This window comes from Microcaecilia unicolor, chromosome 1, assembly GCF_901765095.1.
Source record: "Microcaecilia unicolor chromosome 1, aMicUni1.1, whole genome shotgun sequence".
Classification (NCBI taxonomy): domain Eukaryota; kingdom Metazoa; phylum Chordata; class Amphibia; order Gymnophiona; family Siphonopidae; genus Microcaecilia; species Microcaecilia unicolor.
Window position 1 is genome coordinate 701,330,691 of NC_044031.1, and position 21,670 is coordinate 701,352,360.

General features: G+C 43.1%; 1 protein-coding gene across 1 annotated transcript in view; it reads right to left on the reverse strand.

Moving 5' to 3' along the window:
• Nucleotides 1-21,670, reverse strand: part of LOC115460640 — a 59,565-nt gene that overhangs the window by 12,375 nt on the left and 25,520 nt on the right. Inside the window, exons 3-7 of the mRNA XM_030190406.1 lie at nt 16,080-16,490; nt 7,738-7,839; nt 7,629-7,650; nt 7,511-7,548; nt 938-1,142 (exon numbers count right to left, since the gene is read on the reverse strand). Coding sequence (XP_030046266.1) covers nt 938-1,142; nt 7,511-7,548; nt 7,629-7,650; nt 7,738-7,839; nt 16,080-16,490 — 778 coding nt within the window. The remainder of the gene's footprint in view (nt 1-937; nt 1,143-7,510; nt 7,549-7,628; nt 7,651-7,737; nt 7,840-16,079; nt 16,491-21,670) is intronic.

Consider the following 21,670-nt stretch of genomic DNA (forward strand, 5'->3'; position numbering starts at 1 on the left):
GAAACAGGAAGTTGTAATAATGGGGGCGGGACGCTGCAGAGGAGACGCTTCCGGATTAGAACGAAGCAGGAGGCAGCATGAATCGCTACCACTGCTCCGCTGCTGCAGTGCTGAGACGGGAGGAAGATGCTAGATCGTGGCAGCGGTAGGTAGGCAGCGTTTGAGAAGCGCTGTGGGAGAGAGGGAGGCAGAAGCAGGATCGGACCTCAGCCTGCTCCCTCCGCTGCCGAAATTGAAGCTCTCCACTGCTGGGTGGGCCTGAACCCCAACTGGGTGGGCCTAGGCCCACCCAGGCCCACCCGTGGCTACGCCTCTGAGTACAACCCTACCAGTATACTCTTTCCCTTCACACATGGAATTTCTATCCACAAGGATTCCACACTGCTATCTGTTTCATGCAGAATGTTTATTTTGTTGGACTCAATTTCCTCTTTAACATTGAGCGCAACCCCTCCCCACCCCCAATTTGTTCAACTCTATCATTACGATATAATTTGTACCCTGATAACACAGTGTCCCACTGATTGTCTTCCTTCCACCAGGTCTCTAAGATGCCTATTATATCTATTTCTTTACTTAGTGCTACATACTCCAACTCTCACATCTTATTTTTTAGGCTTCTAGCAGTTGTATACAGACACTTCATATTGTGTTTTTTCCTTGCATCTACAAGCTGTTTTGAAGTTGACGGGGATAATTTACATCCTCTACTCTGTTCTCCCATTAAACACTCCTGGCTTTCTTTCACTGTTATTGAAACCTCTCTGTTGGGATTCCCTAATGATCCTGTTTCAATAGTATCCTTCAAGGATACTCCAAATCCAAAACACATGCGCCTGGGTGACTGTATAGTAAAGTATGAATGAAAAAGACAACACAAAGATCTGTCTGTGTCAGATTACCATGAGGTAGCAAAATTAAAATTTCTGTCACTTACAGTTTGTTATTTGATTGTGCATCCTTTATATTAACTACTGAATAAGCCACACACATTGCATCCGTTGGTTGTGAGTTAGGTTCTGCTTCAAGCTTCACTTCTGAATACTGTCCAAGTGGATCATTCTGTGGTTTATTCACAAGTGAATACAGCACTTCAGGGCTGTGCTGTAAGTTGCTTTCAAAACCTATGGCATATGGTAAGCCTGTTAAAAAAATAATAAAAAGTAAATAAAGCTGTATGCTATATGTTGATAAAATATATAGAGTCTAGTATTTTCTTTCTCTGGATTGCCAGAAATTATATATTATAAAATGTAGCATGCCAGACAGTGTTATGACCATATAATGATAAGAAAATTGCTATTTATTTATTTATTGTAGATTTTTTTGCATCCCTAGCAGAAGGCAGTCTAGCTACACCATGAGGAATCCAGTTTGCAATGAACAGAACGTTCAGTGTTTGTCATCCTATTCAACAGGATGCAGCTATGGGTTTCATTTTTAGGGAGGATTTTTATTGTTTACTTTCACTATTGTTGCCAGTTGAAGCACAATGGGTGATCTTTACAAGGTTGTTTCAGTCCTTTCTTTTGACATTTGCAATGTTCCACTTTCAGATACTTTCTTGTTCTTCAGGTCAGTGGCATAGCTAGGTGGGGCCATGGGGGCCTGACCCCCCCCCAAAAAAAATTTGCTCTGGGCCCCTGGCTGGCTAGTGGGGGTTCCCAACCGCTGCCAGCTGAAGACTTTGTCCAGCGTTGATCTGTGGCGGCACCACCGTATTGCCTGCCCTGCTCTCTCTTCCCCTCACGTTGGACTCGCTCCCCCCACCTTGGGCTCTTGTCCCCTCCCACCTCGAGGTCTGGCTACGCCCCTGATTCAGATGAACATTTTAATGACATGAGCTCCATGAAGCTGACAGAATACTGTTCAGATAATGGTGATTCCAGTCAGGTCCATGGTAGGCCATTGTCCAGTGTCTAATGAGAATCTTGTTAGTTTCCCCATTACAGTCAGAAATTGTCAGTTTTATCAGGTATAATAAAAGTTGCAGCAGGAGGAGAAGAAACATTCTCAGTGCGGAAAACACTATCTCCACTCTTCATAAAGACCCAGCCTGACTCTCAAGACTTGTGACAGTGAATTCTAACAAGACTATCACCATCATCTAATTAGAAAAAATGGACAACTAGAACATCTAAGTCAAGGTTTTCAGTTGTTGTCTATCAAGGGAATTTCTTTCAGAGTTCTGACAGTAGACCTTGGTACAGAGTAACACAAAGTGATAAATATCGGCAGTTCATAATTCATGTAAAATACTACAGCCAGTAGATGGAGGGTAAATTTATAGCAGGGTGCCTATATAAAAATGTTAAAATGCACTTATTTACGCCTATTTTATGAAGGTTATTAATGTACCAGAACCTTTGCTAGTGCTCCAAGCACAATATTGTCACACAGTGTGTTTCCTAATCACCACAGAGTGCCATTTTGGTGATTTCTGTCTGGCTCAGACTACTGTTTTTCCAGCCTATTTATGCCAGCGGCACTACCTATAGATAAATCAAGTTTGTTTGTACAGACTCCTGACAAAGGCCTAGTGACTGAAACATGACTCGTGTTGAGTCTTCATTCACCAGCCAATAAAGATTCTATACCACACCTCCTCTTTTGGCGTTTTTGTTCATCACCTTTGCCATAGGCGGTCGGTGGCCCAACTGTTTGGGGAGGGTAATGGAGGTGGGGTTAGGGGTGGGGCCAGGGGTGGAGCTTACATCCATAATTGTCTGACAACACACAGAAAAAAAAGTAAAAATAAAAGTCACAATTAATACCTTTTATTAAACTTAGATATTAGATATGTATCATATGTCAAAGAATAAAGTGGTTGCTCAAAGTATATCCTAACCACAATCGCTCAACTGCAAAACACTATGCACAAACTTGTGCAAAAACACACTCAGAACCTTACTGTACCATAAATATTATACTGGGCAGACCCTAATTCACCAATATACCACCCATACGGACAACATCACAGACCGTCGACAATATGAAACAAGGAATCATATCACAATTCTCATGTACAGCCACAAAACATCATTTTAGGGTGGATGGTATTCACAATGAGCTCCTTTTATTAACAACCAGATAGAGATAAGAGTTTTCAAATTTCTATTTTGGCACAGTATAAGTCATCAAAAACACATAGAACGCAGATACATCCTCACCAAGTATAGACTAAGTAACCACAAACTAAAATAGAAATATATAGACAAAAATTAAACTGAACCCCCAAGAGGTCAAATTCCACATTCAATGCAACACCACAGAAACAGTGATGCATATCCCTAGTACTGTGCAAAATATAAAGATAGCAGACGTAAATTTGAAAAAACTGACAAATACCAATCACCACTTTACAAATTAAAAAACAGAAATAAAACAAAACAGAGAAAATAAGTTAATACCATTTTATTAGACTAATACTTTTTCAATTAGCATTTAGAGGCCAAAACCTCCTTCCTCAGGTCAGTACTGCTGTTACGGTCCTGTACTGACCTAAGGATGGAGGTTTTGGTCTCTGAAAGTTGATCAAAACTGTATTAAAACTGTATTAAAATTAGTCCAACAAAAAGATCACCTTATTTTCATTTCTATTTATCACCACAGCTACAATACTAAGCAAATAAATAAATCTTTTTTTTTCTACCTTTGTCGTCTCTGGTTTCTGCTTTCCTCGTCTTCTCTTCACTCTCCCTTCCATCCAGCATCTGCTCTCTTTCTCTGCCCCTTCCATCCACTGCCTGCCTTTTCTTTCCCTTCTGCCTGTGTCTTCCTCTTTTCTTTTTACATATGCATTCCAGTATCTCCTCCCCCCCTCCATCTTTATTTCTCCTCTCTCTGTTCCTCATCCATACCCATCTTCTGCTTACCTCCTATTTGACTTTTTTCTCTCCATGTCCAGTCATTCCCTCTGACTCACTATCTCTCCTATCCATAACCTCCCCTGTCCCCTCTGTGTTCCTGTCCCTATACCACCCATGTTCAGTATTTGCTCTCTGTGTTCCCATCCCTGTTCCCCCCATGTTCAGTATTTGCTCTCTGTGTTCCTATCCCTGTTCCCAAGTTCAGCATCTGCCCTGTGTCCCCTTCCCATGATGTTCCTCACCCTTCTTTCTCTCTCTCCTACACTCCCACCCCTCTTCTCTCCACCCCCTTTCCCTTTGGTCTGGCTGGAATCGCACTCCTTCTGTCCTCCCCCCCCTCGATTAGTGCGCTATTGCACTCCCCCTCCTCACTCCACGCCCGCTCCGCTCCTGCATGCCTCCAAGCTCGCCAGCAGCATCTCAGCAATGAATGTGCACTGCCTTCTGCCTGCCCCGGAAGCCTTCTCTATACAACTTCCCGAGTAGGCGGGACAATGAACAGAGAATGCTTCCAGGATTGGCTGAAGGCAGCACTCACATTGCTGATGCTGCCGGACTCCAAAATTTAAAGATTAGCAGAGTGGGGCGAGCGAGGAGGGGGGAGAGAGATACAGCACTAGTCGAGAGGGAGATGCTGGGACACCCCATACACGACCGCGCCAGTTGGGGGCGGGGCGGGGGAAGACATCAATGGATGGCAGCACCGGAGCACCCGCACCCCCTAACCAGTTGAACCCGGGGCAGACCGAGACCACCCCCACCAGTACGCCACTGCCCATAGTTCCCGACTCCCACCCCCTGCGTGCGTAGAGTTGATGGTGCCGATCGCTGGCTACCGCTTCTGGTAGTAGCGATTAAGGGAGCAGGAGGACTCGTTGCCAGCCGCCCAGCCTGAAGGGAGAGTCGCGCAGGGGAGGGAAAGAGGAGAAACAGGTCTGGAGGAAGACGGAGAAACTGCTGATCCTGCTGTTAACTTCTGGCTGGGGAGGCTTAGCCTCCCCAAGCCTCTTATACCAGGCGCCTATGACCTTTGCTGTTTTTGCTAATTTTATGACTTCATATCCTGTGGATATTGCTATGGATTTTCAGCACTGATAAAAGTGATAAAGTAGCAGAAATTCGTTTATTAAGGCAGTTTTGACTGTGGGCAGAATTATTGCATTTGCTCACTGCAAATTGATGCATGCTATTTCATCCCTCCTCATCATCATCCTTATCCTCTTCTCCCATCTCTGCCTCCTCATCCCTCTTTCAAGAATCTCTCAGTGAGCTTAAGGAGCTGTAAAAGGCTCAAAATACATAACTGCATCTCTAGACTACAAGTATAAATAGCAATACCAAATTTTCTAAGTTGTTAAGAGGGAAAGTTATCAGCGTTGGCTACAGTTAACTCAGGCTATTTTAGCACAGGGTCTCATTGCATAAAATGGGACCAGGTGCTAAAATAACCCAACTTAACAGTAGCTCATGTTGATAACTTCTCCCCTAAGGAAATTGGAGGGTCATGGGATAGGAGGAAATGTCCTATTGTGGATTAAAAACTGGTTGAAGGATAGGAAACAAAGAGTGGGGTTAAATGGGCAGTATTCACAATGGAGAAAGGTAGTTAGTGGGGTTCCTCAGGGGTCTGTGCTAGGACCGCTGCTTTTTAATATATTTATAAATGATTTAGAGATGGGAGTAACTAGCGAGGTAATTAAATTTGCTGATGACACAAAGTTATTCAAAGTCGTTAACTCGCAACAGGATTGTGAAAAATTACAGGAGGACCTTACGAGACTGGGAGACTGGGCGGCTAAATGGCAGATGACGTTTAATGTGAGCAAATGCAAGGTGATGCATGTGGAAAAAAAGAACCCGACTTATAGTTACGTCATGCAAGGTTCCACGTTAGGAGTTACGGATCGAGAAAGGGATCTGGGTTTCGTCGTTGATAATACACTGAAACCTTCTGCTCAGTGTGCTGCTGCGGCTAGGAAAGCGAATAGAATGTTGGGTATTATTAGGAAAGGTATGGAAAACAGGTGTGAGGATGTTGTAATGCCATTGTATCACTCTATGGTGCGACCGCACCTTGAGTATTGTGTTCAATTCTGGTCACCGCATCTCAAGAAAGATATAGAAGAATTGGCAAAGTTGCAGCGAAGGGCGACTGAAATGATAGCGGGGATGGGATGACTTCCCTATGAAGAAAGATTAAGGAGGCTAGGGCTTTTCAGCTTGGAGAAGAGACAGCTGAAGGGAAACATGATAGAGGTATATAAAATAATGAGTGGAGTGGAACAGGTGGATGTGAAGCGTCTGTTCACGCTTTCCAAAAATACTAGGACTAGGGGGCATGCGATTAAACTACAGTGTAGTAAATTTAAAACAAATCGGAGAAAAGTTTTCTTCATCCAACGCGTAATTAAACTCTGGAATTCGTTGCCGGAGAATGTGGTGAAGGCGGTTAGCTTAGCAGAGTTTAAAAAGGGGTTAGACAGTTTCCTAAAGGACAAGTCCATAAACCACTACTAAATGGACTTGGGAAAAATCCACAATTCCAGGAATAACATGTATAGAATGTTTGTACGTTTGGGAAGCTTGCCAGGTGCCCTTGGCCTGGATTGGCCGCTGTCGTGGACAGGATGCTGGGCTCGATAAACCCTTGGTCTTTACCCAGTGTGGCATTACTTATGTACTTATGTAAGCTATCAAACCCTTATCCATTGTGTTATCATTTCCTGTTTGACTAGCACAGAGGTAGGCAATTCCAGTCCTCGAGAGCCGCAGGCAGGTCAGGTTTTAAGGATATCCACAATGAATATGCAGGAGACAGATTTGCATACCATGGAGGCAGTGCTTGCAAATCTATCTCCTGCATATTCATTGTGGATATCCTTAAAACCTGACCTGCCTGCAGCTCTCGAGGACCGGAGTTGCCTACCGCTGGACTAGTACAACATTCTCCTCACAGGTCACCACCAAACGATCTATCTCCACTGCAGTGTACTTAAAATTCAGCTGCACAACTTATTTTCTACAATATCATTATAATTGGCTCCCCATTCACTTCTTCATAAAGGTCAAGCATCTCTTATTACGCACAGGTGCCTTCACTCTGCAGCTCCTCATCACCTCTCCTCTTCACCTCCTATCCCCCATCTTGTGATCTCCATTCTTCAAGCAAGCTGCTCTTATCTGCACCCTTCCCCTTCATGGCCAGCTCCAAACTCTGCAGTTTCCCTCTTGCTGCTGTATATGCCTGGAGTACTGCTCCTGAGTTTATGTTCTGTCTCTGGCCATACTCAAGTTCCACTTCTGATTCTAGGAGTTTATAGTTTGGAATTTGAGGAGTTTATTTTTGAGGCAATTAGCTGCTTTCCCAGGGCTGAAAAATAGGGATTATTTTAGCACCTGGTCCCACATTTTTGAGGTTGCTTTCAAATCTTAAACCTGAGCTCTTCTGCATCATATCCTTGTGACTTTAATCATGTTTATTACAATTAAAAAAAAGTCCTGAAATCTTCCGTCTTGTCTGTGTGTCTTGACTAGATTGTAAACTTCACAGAGCAGGGACTTTTCCTTATGTTTATTTGTATAGCACTGTGTATACCTTGTAGCACTATATTTAAATGTTCAGTAGTAGTAGCAGTACTTACAATCGTCATTGTCCAGAGTCTCAGCAGAACTGTTACCTCTAAAAAATGGAAGAACAGGAGATGATTTACTATACCATGTTGTCAACAGCAGTTACTTGAAACTTTCTGTATTCCATACCTGTGAGGCTCTGACAGCTTCCCTAGAATGGATTAAACACAGTCTCAGAATTCTGCCAATAAACATTTGATCAAATATTGTATTTTAAGTTTGCTGTACTGTTTCCTACCTTGTGATTTCTTTTTCTTCAAATACAGGAACAATATTATTATCCCAATGATAAACATGATGCCTCCTACAGCTCCAACAGCTGTATACAATTTGCCAAGTGCTGAAAGGTGTGGATAAAATCAGTTTCATAGACAGATATAGTAAAAACATAATATTTAAATACTGTCACTCCAGTGGAAAAGCAAGTTGCAAGTTAAACATTTTATTTGAATCATTTTGTATGTTTTTTTTTACTAGATTTTTAAAAGTTCAACTCCCTTTGTTAGAGTAGCACAAAACAAGCTAAAGAGAATGTGTCACCTATATTTACTGGCAAACTGTTGATTTAAAAGCTATAAGCTTTAATGGAATGAATTTGTTTTGAAGGAAATGCTGGAGGTGTTAGAGATGTGTTGTCTGTGTGTTTCAACCAGACTGTAAAATCCATGGACTACTGACCCTCTCTTAAATGTACTAGAAAAGCATTGTGTAAGGCTAGTAGCACTATAGAAATGTTAAGTAGTAATAACCTCAAGTCAACTCCTGCTAAAGAGCATTCATTATGTTAATGGGGAGACTCCTGACATGGCTATCAATCCAGTCCCCCATCCCCATCTCCTACTTGCCAAAGGGGAAAGGAGGGCTTAGGAGGTTACAAGTAGATGGAACAAGTCAAGTCCAGGGGTCCAGGATAAAAGACAGATGGATTAAGGGGCAGGAGTGGCTAACTTCAGGACCAAAAATATCTCTTGCATCTATCCCATTGTTTAAGCATCAAAGCAAACAGAGTTTCTTTCCCTTGCTGTAACAAATGGTGGAAAATTCCCGAACTGCCAGGGTGTACGATACAAGACAGTTTACTCATCAGGCTTCACCTACCTATACACTAAGAGCTGAAATGCACTCCCTAAAGCATTGAGGAGCCTAGATACTTACCTGATCTTTCATAAACGACTCAAGGATCACTTGTTCAAAAAATCCTTCCATGAAGCTCCACTGTGAATCAGCTATGAATAGTCATCACTCTTACTCAGCAATGTTCCCTCCATCCCTTGCCTGGTCACAACCTCGCATTAGCTTTCGCTGAGACCCACCTCCCCTCCCTGCCACCCTTCCCCTGTCCTTCATATTTCCTCCTGCCTCACTTCTCCCCTTATCTGTCTTCAAGCCACTTGGATTCTCTGTAATTCAAATCCCCTATCTTATTGTATTTCTTAGTTCCATGTAAGTCACATTGAAACAATGCTAGTTGGAAAATGTGGGACATATATGCTGTAAATAAATAAATAATAAATTATAGATAGAGCTCTGATAGTTACATACAGGCACCTACTCTCCAAAGAGAAATGGGCTGCTGATATATAAGAGAAAGATGCGATGAACAAGACTCATTATCCTTGGTCTCTATAGCAGAGGATGATAGTGTTTAAAGGCTTAGGTCACAGTTGAGCTTATTTTCGAAAGAGATCGCCAGCCATCTGCCGACACAAATTGGGAGATGGCCGGCGATCTCCTGATCCCGGCCAAATCGGTATAATCGAAAGCCGAATTTGGCCGGCGCCAACTGCTTTTTCGTCGCGGAACCAGCCAACCTTCAAGGGAGGGTACAGAAGGCGGGACGGGGCGGAGTGGGGGCATGGTTACGAGATGGCCGGCTTCACCGTATAATGGAAAAAAGATGGCCGGCTCGGACGAGCATTTCGTTGGCTGGACTTGGACCATTTATTTTTAGGTCCAAGTCACCAAAAAGTGCCTCAATTGACCAGATGACCACTGGAGGGAATCTGGGATCACCTCCCCTTACTCCCCCAGTGGTCACCAACCCCCTCCCACCCGAAAAAAATTAACATCAAACATTTTTTTGTCAGCCTGTATGCCAGCCTCAAATGTCATACTCAGCTCCCTGACAGCAGTATGCAGGTCCCTGGAGCAGTATTTAGTGGGTGCAGTGCACTTCAGGCAGGTGGACCCAGGCCCATCCCCCCCCCCCACACACACCTGTTACACTTGTGGTGATATATGTTGAGCCCTCCAAAAACCCCCAAAACCCACTGTACCCACATGTAGGTGCCCCCCTTCACCCCTTAGAGCTATGGTAGTGGTGTAGAGTTGTGGGGAGTGGGTTTTCGGGGGGATTTGGGGGGCTCAGTACCCAAGGTAAGGGTGCTGTGCACCTGGAAGCTATTTTTAAGTGCCCCCTAGGGTGCCCGGTTGGTGTCCTGGCATGTCAGGGGGGCCAGTGCACTACAAATGCTGGCTCCTCCCATGACCAAATGCCTTGCATTTCGCTGGGTTTGAGATGGCTGGGCCCGGTTTCCATTATGGCTGAAAACCGAAGCCGGCCATCTGCTCTACGCCCAGCAATCTCAAGATCTGACCTAAACCGAAAATACGGTTGGCCCCGCCCCTTTGTGGAGCCAGCCCCGAACATGGCCGGTGCCATTCGATTATGCCCCTCAGTATCTCCTTTGGTTGCTTCTCCGAATTGTGCAACCACTGCATATCTTGCAGAGGAGTGGGAAGATGGAAATAGATTCTGTAATAATGGGTCCGTATTCAAAGGGTCATATGTAGGGCTTCTGATTCTAGAGGTTTATAGTTTGGAATTCTAGGGGTTTATTTTTCAGGCAATTAGCTGCTTTCCCAGGGCTGAAAAATAGGCGTTTGTCACTATATTCATACTACAAAAACATTAGTACATTTTTATCTGAATCCCATTCAATGACCCCAAACACAATTTTCCATTGCCAGCCCACTCATGCCTCAGCAAGATCTAGTTTCCCCTTCTCCTAGCCCCAGCAAAAACCCCATCTCAAGGCCCCCAGTATCACTCTTCTTCTCCCAGCATCAGTCTCTTTCTCCACACTCCAGCATCAGACTTTTTTCCATCACCCTTTTTTTTGGGGGGGGGGGGGGGGTTGGTTTATTTATTTTATTTTTTCTATTTTGGACAATGGAGGGAGGCCGCCCTCTGTGCAGGGAGAGGCAATCGAACCTCTCCCCACAGGGGCCCGCACAGGGACCATGCAGCGCACCTACCCCTGCCTCCACCCATTTGCCTTCCAGCGCAAAAGAGGTGAACTCTTCAGTGGGGTCCATCCGATCCTGCGTGCTGCAGCCGCGAGCAGCCAGGCACCCGATCCTACCTCAGACGGCAGAATAGTTGAGGGAGCCACACCGGCAGGCCGCCCCATAGCAGGGAAGCGCAGAAGCTTTCCCGGGGAGATCGCTCGAGCCTCCGAGGATTCGGCAACAAAGCCGGAGGAGCAGCGACAGCGGACCACCCCGGGGCAGCAGCGGGGAGGTGCCAAAGTGCACCAGGGAGAATGCCGGGGCTTCCGAGAGGCAACACCTCGAGCACCGACTGTGAGTGAACTACCCCAACCACCACTACAGCTTCCTGACTCGCAAAGATTCTGTACCCGAGGAAATACTTCTAACACCTGACTGTGAGTACATCATCTATATCCAAAATAAATAAATTAATCCACATCCAAACTCTATCAAGCAGCCTACAACACACGGCCACCAGGTGCCCAAACTGATTCACCACCAAAATGAATACCTTCAAATTGTTCCTAGTAATTTACTCCTTATCACTTGTCCACCTAATTCTAACTACCCCACTTGCAAGAAGCAACATCATCCCCATATTACACCACCCCCAACGACTGACCAGACACACCCTACCTCATCAGACCACCAACAATCATACCAAAGAAAGCACACCAACATGCAGACAACCCCAATAGAAGGGAAATAACCCCCACAACAAACCCACAATAACAAAACAATGATAATTAACAAAAATCCACATAACACCAAACATAGTTGACCCATACCAAAAAATTCAAATAGGTTACATCAACGCCAGATCTGTAGTTAACAGACTGGATCACGTCAGACAACCTCGACCTACTCTTCATCAATGAAACCTGGCTCCATGACCAAAAAGACCCCATGATCCTAGATCTTTGCCCCCCAGGATATAAAATCGTTCACTGGACCAGAAAGGAAAAGAAAGGCGGAGGTATAGCATTAATCTACTGATCCCAGTTTACCATCGAAACCATTGCCAAGTCCATAACACCCCAACTTGAAATTGCCTCACTTAGAATCCGCAACAAAACCTTCCCCGACCATCTCAACTCTGTCCTGTTTTACAGACCACCAGGAAACTGGAATGAGTGCCAGACTACCTTCACTGACTTCATTTCAAACACATGTGCGCCAACTCCAACATACTAATATTAGGAGACATCAACCTTCACCTAGAAGACCCAAACTCCACTAATGCACGAGAATGTAAGGATTTCCTCCATTCATGGGACCTCACATGGCCACAAACGCAATCAACCCATGCCAAAGGGTATACTTAGGACCTCACCTCATACAAACTACCATCAGACCAGAACCTTATAATAACAGATATTAAATGGTCAGAAACACCATAATCCAACCACCACAAACTAAACCTATCACTAAAATGGTGGAAGAAGGGCTCTTACCACACACAACAACCTACAGCACCAGAGGCCAAATAGATCTGGAAATATTCTGGCTACAGATTTACAGTGGCAGATGGACTGCACAAACGGATTCTGCACATTATCTCACAGAATGGGATGAAAGATGCAGAAACATACTAGACAAAATAGCGCCCTTACGAACAAGAACCTCACGCAGGCATAACACCATAGCATGGTTTAATGATGATCTGAAAAAATTAAAAACACAAACAAGGAAACTCGAGCGAGCATGGAAAAAAAATAAAAGATGAATACACACTCAATGCATGGAAACAGATACACAGAAAATACAAATACGCTATAAGACAAATCAAAAGGACATACTACAAAACTAAAATAGGGCCAGACTACAAAGATATGAAGAAATTATACCGAATTGTGAACAAACTACTAGACACTACAGCGGTCACTGCAACCAACACAGACATCCCATCTGCTGACAAACTCGCTAAACACTTCAATGAAAAAATTACAAACCTATGAATAATGCTACCTCAGAACAATACTAATACCGAAAACTTCATCAAGAATCTGGACCCAAACCCTGGAGAATACCCAGCCGATCAACTTGGTCAAACTTCACGCTCCTCACCATTGAAACAATAACCCAGGCAATCAAAAGGTTCTCCAGCATCCATTACAAACTAGATACCTGCCCTAGCTACCTACTAAAATCCGCCCCTGACCGCTTCACAACAGACCTCATATCCCACCTAAACTACATGCTCCAACAATGTCTTTTCCATGAGGAGTACAGCAACATCCTACTCACCCCAATCCCAAAAGATACCAAGAAAAAAGCAATCGAAATTGCCAACTACCGCCCAGTTGCATCTATACCACTAGCAATTAAATTGATGGAGAGCATTGTGACCAAACAGATTACCGACTACTTGGACAAGTTATCAATACTCCATGAATCACAATCGGGTTTCTGCCCCCTCCATAGTACCAAATCTGTGCTAGTCACTCTCCTGGCCAAATTCAAGCTGGAAATAGCCATAGGTAAAAGTATACTTCTTCTACAATTTGACATGTCGAGCGCATTCGACATGGTAAACCACAATATACTACTGAGACTTTTAGACTATTTCAGAATCGGTGGAAACATACTCAACTGGATCAAAGGTTTCCTAACCACCAGAACATACCAAGTGAAATCAAAGTCAAACATATCACCACCTTGGAAAGCAGACTGTGGAGTACCGCAAGGATCACCACTATCACCAATACTTTTCAACATAATGATGATCCCACTAGCTAAGTCATTATCAAAGTAAGGCCTCAACCCGTTCATCTATGCAGACAATGTCACAATTTACATTCCCTTCAGATATGATCTAACAGAAATCAACAACGAAATCAAACTTGGCTTGAATACCATGGATTCATGGGCAAACTCCTTTCAATTGAAACTGAATACTGAAAAAACACATTGCCTCATCCTCTCATCTCAACACAATACATACCAACCCACACCTTAATCACCCCAGAACACACCCTCCCTATTTCAAACAGTCTGAAAATATTCGGCGTGACAATCGACGGCAACCTCACTCTCGAGAGCCAAGTGAACTCCACAACAAAGAAAATGTTCCACTCAATGTGGAAACTTAAACGCATAAAACCTTTCTTCCCGAGGGAAATATTTCATAACCTAATACAATCAATGGTACTAAGTCACGCAGACTATTGCAACGGAATTTACGCTGGATGCAAAGAACAACTCACAAAGAAACTCCAGATCGCTCAGAATACAGCAGCCAGGCTAATATTTGGCAAATCGCGATTGGACAGTGCCAAGCCCCTCCGAGAAAAACTACATATTACTTTCAAAATCTGCACCCTGGTCCACAAAATTACCTACGGCCAAATCCCAGGATATATGACAGAACTTATAGACCTACCACTCAGAAACACAACCAGATCATCTCGAACATACCTAAACCTCCACTACCCAAACTGCAAAGGACGTAAATACAAAACAACCTATGCATCCAGCTTCTCCTATATAAGCACACAATTATGGAATGCACTGCCAAAAGTTGTGAAGACAACCTGCGACCACCTAAACTTCAGGAAATCATTAAAAACCTACCTGTTCAAAAAGGCATACTCCGCCGACCCAGCATAAATGCCTACACTCTGCAACACAACATAACCAAAGCTTGTAATGGACACTACATAATCTTGCTCTCCTTGATCCCCATTGTAACTGAAACACATGTTCCTTATTCAACCACAATACCACCTGTATTTGTTTCTTTACCGGACTTGGTGAATGCCTCTACAGTACTATGTAAGCCACATTGAGCCTGCAAATAGGTGGAGAAATGTGGGATACAAATGTAACAAATAAATAAATAAAGACATCATCCCCCAGATTCTATAAATGGTGTGCAAATTTCCACACGCAAAATTGCACAGGCAACTAAATTGGCTAGTGAGCCAATTAGTGCCAATAACTGGGTGCTAACAATCAATTATTGGCATTAATTGGCAACAATTTGGATGTGTGTACACATCTTGGTAAGCACTATTCTATACAGATTAATGCACAAGTCTTATGCGTGCAACTCAAAAGGGGTGTGGCTAAGGGAGGGGCATGGGCAGGTCAGGGTGTTCACGAAAGATGCATGCAGTATTACTGAATACTGGGGATCCAGGATTTACACCAGGTTTCAGTTGGTGTAAATCTTTGCATCCAAAGTTTGGCATGGAAATCGGCTCTAAATGCTATTCTATAACTAGGTGCGAATTGGAGTGCTGTTCACTGAATAGCACTTCATATGGATTTTTTTCAGCACTGATTTTGGCTGCCATTTACTAGTCCCATATGTGTTATTTCCACTCTCCTTCTGTTCTACAATTAGTCCTCATTGCTACTCAAACAGACGCCCCAACATTATCTGCTTTACCCTGTATACTGGGAAATGTCCCTTCAGTTCAGAATAAGACAGTAATAAAAAAGGATTTATTCTGAATAACTACTACTAATCATTTCTATAGCGCTACTAGGCATAGGCAGTGCTGTACATATTATATGCAGTACTTTCTCTGTCTCTAGAGTTTTTGTACCTGGGGCAATGGAGGATTAAGTGACCTGCCCAAGGATACAAGGAACTGCAGCAGGAAATGAACCCAGGTTGCCAGGATCAAAGCCCACTACACTAACCGTTAGGCTACTCCTCCACTCCGCTGAATAAACTGTAAACTGCAAGAGGCACAAAATAACAACACTCCTTTAAGTTTTCTTTATCACTACTAGAAATGTAGAAGCTAAAATGATTTTCACATGGGACTCTAATTCTAAAGGTTTCAAAGCCTAGACCTAAGGTAAAAAAAAACAATTCTGATGACCAACATTTACCCCCTGTTTACTAAGCCGCGCTAGCAGCTCACAGTGCGCTAATGCCAACACAGCCCTTTCACTTTGAATGGGCTGTGTTGGCACTGCCACGCGGCTTAGTAAACAGGGAGGTTATAGTTTCACCATTTCACTAAAATACTTGTGACAAGTGTTATGAAATTTTGACCATGGTAAGTGGAAATATCTGAACATGTTTTATGTTGGTATAAAATTACCTCTCAGTTCAAGTTGCCTGAAAGTCGCCTGAGCGTGCCCCACGGTAAGCATTTTTTTTTACTGCAGTAAGCACCCACTGCCACTTACCGCAGCTTAGTAAAAGGGTCCCAAAGTGTTAAAACGTAGCAAATATTCAGTACTTAGATGTGTAACTTATTATTTTTAAATCTTTGCTGCCTATTTTTATTCTTGTCAGATGCAGAACATTTTGTTGAATGGTAAATGTTTTATGGAAATCCAACTTACAGGTATCCGTCTTGGTTTTCCCATCAACATGAACAGAAAAGTTACTTATAGTCTTCCACTCAAATTTATTCTGCATCCAGATAGATACAAGGCACAAATACATTCCACTGTCAGAGGCGGTGGCATTCCTGATTTCAATACTATGGTTCTGTATTGGCTCATAGCTAGTTGATTCATTTAGTGAATTCATCCTGTGTATTCTTTTCTGGATTATCTCATCCACAAAGTCATGTACATTCTCACCATCAACGTTTGTAAAGAAATAAATACACTCTTCATTTGCATATTTAAGCCAACAAAGTGCATAATGTTGATTAAACCGATTAAATGTACAAGGCAGAATAATATTTTTTTCTGCTTTTATTGAGAGGCTTCCACTAATATTCCCAATGGCTGAGATTTTCTGATTGTCTGTAAAATAAAATATAGACAAAAATAAGAAGACGCTATGAAAAATTATCACACACATTGAATGCATTAATTACTAGGTATTACTAAAAGGCATATAGTTATTTTAAAAGTTCTTTTAAAGGCATAGAATAATGTGAGAACAAACTTAACACTAAGACCTTACAATTCAGATTCAATTAGGGGCCCTTTTACTAAGCTGTGGTAAAAGGGGGCCTGCACTAGTATGTTTTTATGTTCACCTAGGCACCCTTTTACCGCAGCGGGTAAAAGGCTGTCTTTTGAGGAAAAGAAATGGCCATGTGGTAAGTGAAATACTTACCACACGGCCATTTCAGGGGGGGAGCCCTTACCGCCGCCCCTTGAGATGGCAGTAAGGACTCTCACACTAACCCGGTGGTAACTGGGCAGCGATTACTGCCGGTTAAGTTTTGGCGCTACAAAAATAGATAGGAACTAATGATGGGTTCCTGCAGTAGTTCCACATTGGTGAGCGGTAAGCTCACGGTGGGTTTACCACTGCTTAGTAAAGAGGAAGCACTATTTCAGCAACTTTGCTGGAAGTTTCTGAGCAGGCATACATGCATGCACACCTGTTCTCATCTGCTGATGCTGCTACACAGGACCTCCTCAGTCCATTACAAGCTAGAAGAATACAACTCCTTGCAGTTGGCTGCCACCCGGGGCAGATTGCCACTGTGCACCCCCCCCCCCCCCCCCCCCCGGGTGCATTCTTCTTACATGCTGGGGTGGTAAGAGCAGCCGCACGGCTGTCGGCTCCGCTGGTTCCCTGCTCCCTCTGCCCTGGAACAGTAAGTAACAGCAGAGGGAGCAGGGAACCAACGGAGCCAACAGCCACGCGGCTGCTTCCTGCTCTCCTCCTGCAGCGTGCACCTGGGGCGGACCACCCCCACCGCCCCATCCTCGGTACACCACTGACTCCTTGGGAAGGGGGTGGGTTGTGAGGATGTATGTCCAGCTGTCCTTGGAAACACATGCTACAGGTAAGTAGCTTTATTTTCTCTGAGGATAAGCAGGGCTACTAAATCCACATTTATGGAATTCCCTAGCTACAGGCTCCCCTCAACAGAAACAAGAGGAAAAATGCAACAATTAACATTGCAACTGGCAGGCACCAATGTATTTTTGGTGTCAACAAGCCTTAATTAATTTTTTTTTTGAAAGGCAACCTGGAAGAATGGAGTTGGATTCTAAACCCCAAATAGATCCTGGAGGACTGTCTGCCCAAACCTACTGTTGCATTGGGAGTCCCACTAGGCAGTAATGTGATGTGAGCACTAAGGGGACTGTGACACTAAAACAGGTCTGAGCAGCTCCACAGAAAACAGAAGACTGAGGAGGTCCCACATACTAGAAGCAAGTTAGAAAAAGCATGCATGCACACTATACCTATTCAAAAACTTCTAGAAAAAGTGGCTGGGTTAGTGCTTCCTGCACCAGGCTCCATCAGTGACGTCACTCGTAAGTAAGGATTTATCGGTCCTGCTTGTCCTTGGAGAAAGGAGTATGCAGGGTACAAGAAATATCTTGGGTTAAGGACCAACATTCTTATTCCAAAGGTCTAATTCATCCATATGTACCCCGGTGAGTGACTTACTGGTTTGGAATACAAAAATTGATTAATAAAAACGACAATGAAGTTTCTGGCACCTTATAGACTAATCAATTCATTGAGGCATGAGTTTTTAAGGCCAACAGTCTATTTATCAGATGTATGATAAAAAGCAAATTCTTGTCTGAGAGTTCATGTTCTAATAAGGGGCCCTTTTACTAAAGTATGGTAAAATCTGGGCTTAATGTACCCTAACATGGGATTTTCCCATGCGCTAAGCCTAGATTTAACACTGCACTGTGTAGGGCATTTTTCTTTTGCAGGTCATGTGCTAATGTCCCCACTAGCATGCAGAACCTGCTTAACAAGGGAACACTTACCACCTCCTATTTAGGGGCATTAAGTGTTCCTACCTTAACCTGGATAATTCAGGAATGCCCACTCATGAAACACCCCCTCTGAAAAATATTTTCAAAAATGGTAATGCACAGATTACTGTGCATGCAAACAATACACTTTAACTCATTTCTATGTATAGGCTGTTAGCGTGCACAAACCAGGTGCAACAGGACATTTTTTGCTCACTTTCTTCAGCATGAAATATTTGGATCATTCAGGTCTATTATAGTCATTGGCGTAAGAAATTTTGCATTCTAAAAGCTGGATTTTTTTATCCATTTTAATCAAACTTGCTTAAAACTTGCCCAAGGCATCAAGAGTGCCATGAAAAGCCCACAGAGGCAAAAAAGAGAGGCAATAGGCACTAACAGTGGCATGAAGACTTCAATCCCCATAATTCACCTCAAAAATATCTACGGGTGCCAAATAATTTAGCGGAACATTCATCTCTAGTACTCATGGTTTCATCAGACAAAAAATAAAAAAATGATCTTCCTAGTATTGGTTTCTAATGGGCAACTACCACAGAATTAAAAAAGAAAAAGCTGTGGTGCATCCTTGGTTAACGAAGAACAATCTTGACCAAGATAAACTTGAAAGTTACTGGCCAGTGCCTAACATCCCATTTCTAGGAAAACTTATAGAACAAACCATCTGTGTTCTATTCAGTGATTGTCTAGAAGACAGAAACTGGCTAGATTCAGACCTGGTTATGGTCATTGCATCCTTACTGCATTTCTGAGACCTGGTGGAAGGAGGATAACTAGTGGGACACTGTTATGATAGGATACAAATTATATCGCAGTGATAGGGTTGATCGAATTGGTGGAGGGGTAGCATTGTATGTTAAGAAGGGCCTTGAATCAAATAGACTAAAAATTCTACAGGACACAAAACATATCTTGGAATCCCAATGGATTGAAATTCCATGTGTTCAGGAGAAACGGATAGTGATAGGAGTGTACTATGGTCCACCTGGCCAAGATGAAGAGACAGATGTAGAAATGTTATCAGAAATTAAGGAGATTAACAAATCGGGGAACACGATAATAAAGGGTGATTTCAACTACCCCAATATTGACTGGATAAATGTAACATCAGTGAATGCTAGAGAGGTGAAATTCCTTGACGAAATCAAGGACTGCTTTATGGAGCAAATGGTTCAGGAACCAACAAGAGGAGGAACAATTCTAGACCTAGTCCTTAGTGGAAGGAATGATATGGTGCAGGAGGTAATGGTGCTGGGGCCTCTTGATAACAGTGGCCATAATATGATCAGATTTGATATAAGCTCTGGAGTAGGTACACACAGGAAATCCAATACATTAGCATTTTAACTTTCAAAAAGGAGACTATGAAAAAATGAGAACGGTGAAAAGAAAACTTAGAGCAGCTGCGAAGGTCAAAAATTTAATCAGGCATGGGTGCTGTTCAAAAATACCATCTTCATTGACAGAGAATGTGGTAAACGCAGTTAGCTTAGCGGGGTTTAAAAAAAGGTTTGGCTATCTTCTTAAAAGAAAAGTCTATAAGCCTTTATTAAAATGGACTTGAGAAAATCAACTGCTTATTTCTAAGATACGCAGCATAAAATGTATTGTACTGTTTTGGGATCTTGCCAGGTACTTGTGACCTGGATTGGCCACTGTTGCAAACAGGATACTGGGCTTGAGGACCTTTGGTCTGTCCCAGTATGGCAGCATTTATGTACTAGATGATCTTCACAGAAACTGAGACAGGGTATTTGCCTCGGTGTTAGTCTGCTAGATGTCTCAGCAGCTTTTGACACTGTGGATTATGATACCATGCTAGCATGACAGGCAGAAATAGGTATCAGTGGAAAAGTACTTGCTTGGTTCAGATCCTATCTATCAGACAGGCAATGGTCCATACTGTTTGGCCGCACCTCATCACCACCATAAGCATTGTCCTGTGGGCTACCACAAGGATCGATATTGTTACCTATTCTTTTCAATATCTACCTGAAGCCACTAGTTGAGCTGATTTGGTGGACGGACACTCAGTTCTAAATCTATGTAGATGATGTGCAGCTACTCATACCCATTGAACCTGACTTACCCACAGCCCTGAATAAATTGACTACCTGTCTAACATCAATCCTAGAATGGGCTAAAAACAACAAACTTTGCCTGAACTCAAGTAAAACCAAGCTTGTATGGATCCCTAACACAAGTGGGCACATACCTGACCTCAAAATCTCTTTTGGGAAATACAAACTCCCCCTCAAATCACAAGTCAGGAACCTTGGAATACAGTTAGATTCAACACTTACTCTGATCCTCCAAATCCAAGCAATCTTCAATAGCTGCTTCTATTATTTGCAACAACTACGCTGCCTCTCTCCTTACATTGAGAAGGCAAATCTTGTCTCATTTGTGCATACCATGATAATATCAAGACTCGAGACTCGATTACTGTAATGCACTCTACACTGGTCTGACTACAAAGGGTCTACACCAACTCCAACTGATTCAGAATGCTGCAGCAAAATTAATAGAAGGCTGTAAGTGATGTGACCACATCACACCATTTTTGCAACAACTTCACTGCCTACCAGTTTAATACAGGGCTAAATTTAAAACTATGTCTGAAACAGGATCACTCTCTGCAGATCTCCAAGGACACTAAGGTCCTCCCAAGAAGTATCCCTAACCATACCCTCTCCAAAGGACATCACACAATGTGATACCAACAAGCGAGCCTTCTCCGAAATATCCCCCACACTCTGGAATACACTCCCTGAAAGTCTCCGCTTAGCACAAGACTATCTATACTTCAGGAAGCAGATGAAAGCTTGGCTCTTCACCAGGCCTTTAATGAAAGAAGTAACTAACTTGCTAATCACACATACACACACACTCAAGGGGTGACAGTGGCTGCATGTATACGATAGCGGGACATGTTTATCCACTCCTACCCTAGCTAAGATAATATTCAAGCATTTTTCTGACCTCATGTGCAACTTTCTTGAATTAATCCCCTTATTTTCCTACTCCTGTTACTCTCTTACCTATCTCTATGTTCCATCTTTGCTTATACCCAGTGCTATCTATTAAAATGTTTTATTATGTATTGTGTTGACATTGTAAGTAGTACCCTTTATGGTCAACCACTGAAGTGGAGGAATGTTAAACACTACAAACAGTGAGCAGTAGCGGAGGAGTAGTGCAGCCCAGTGGCATATCAAGGG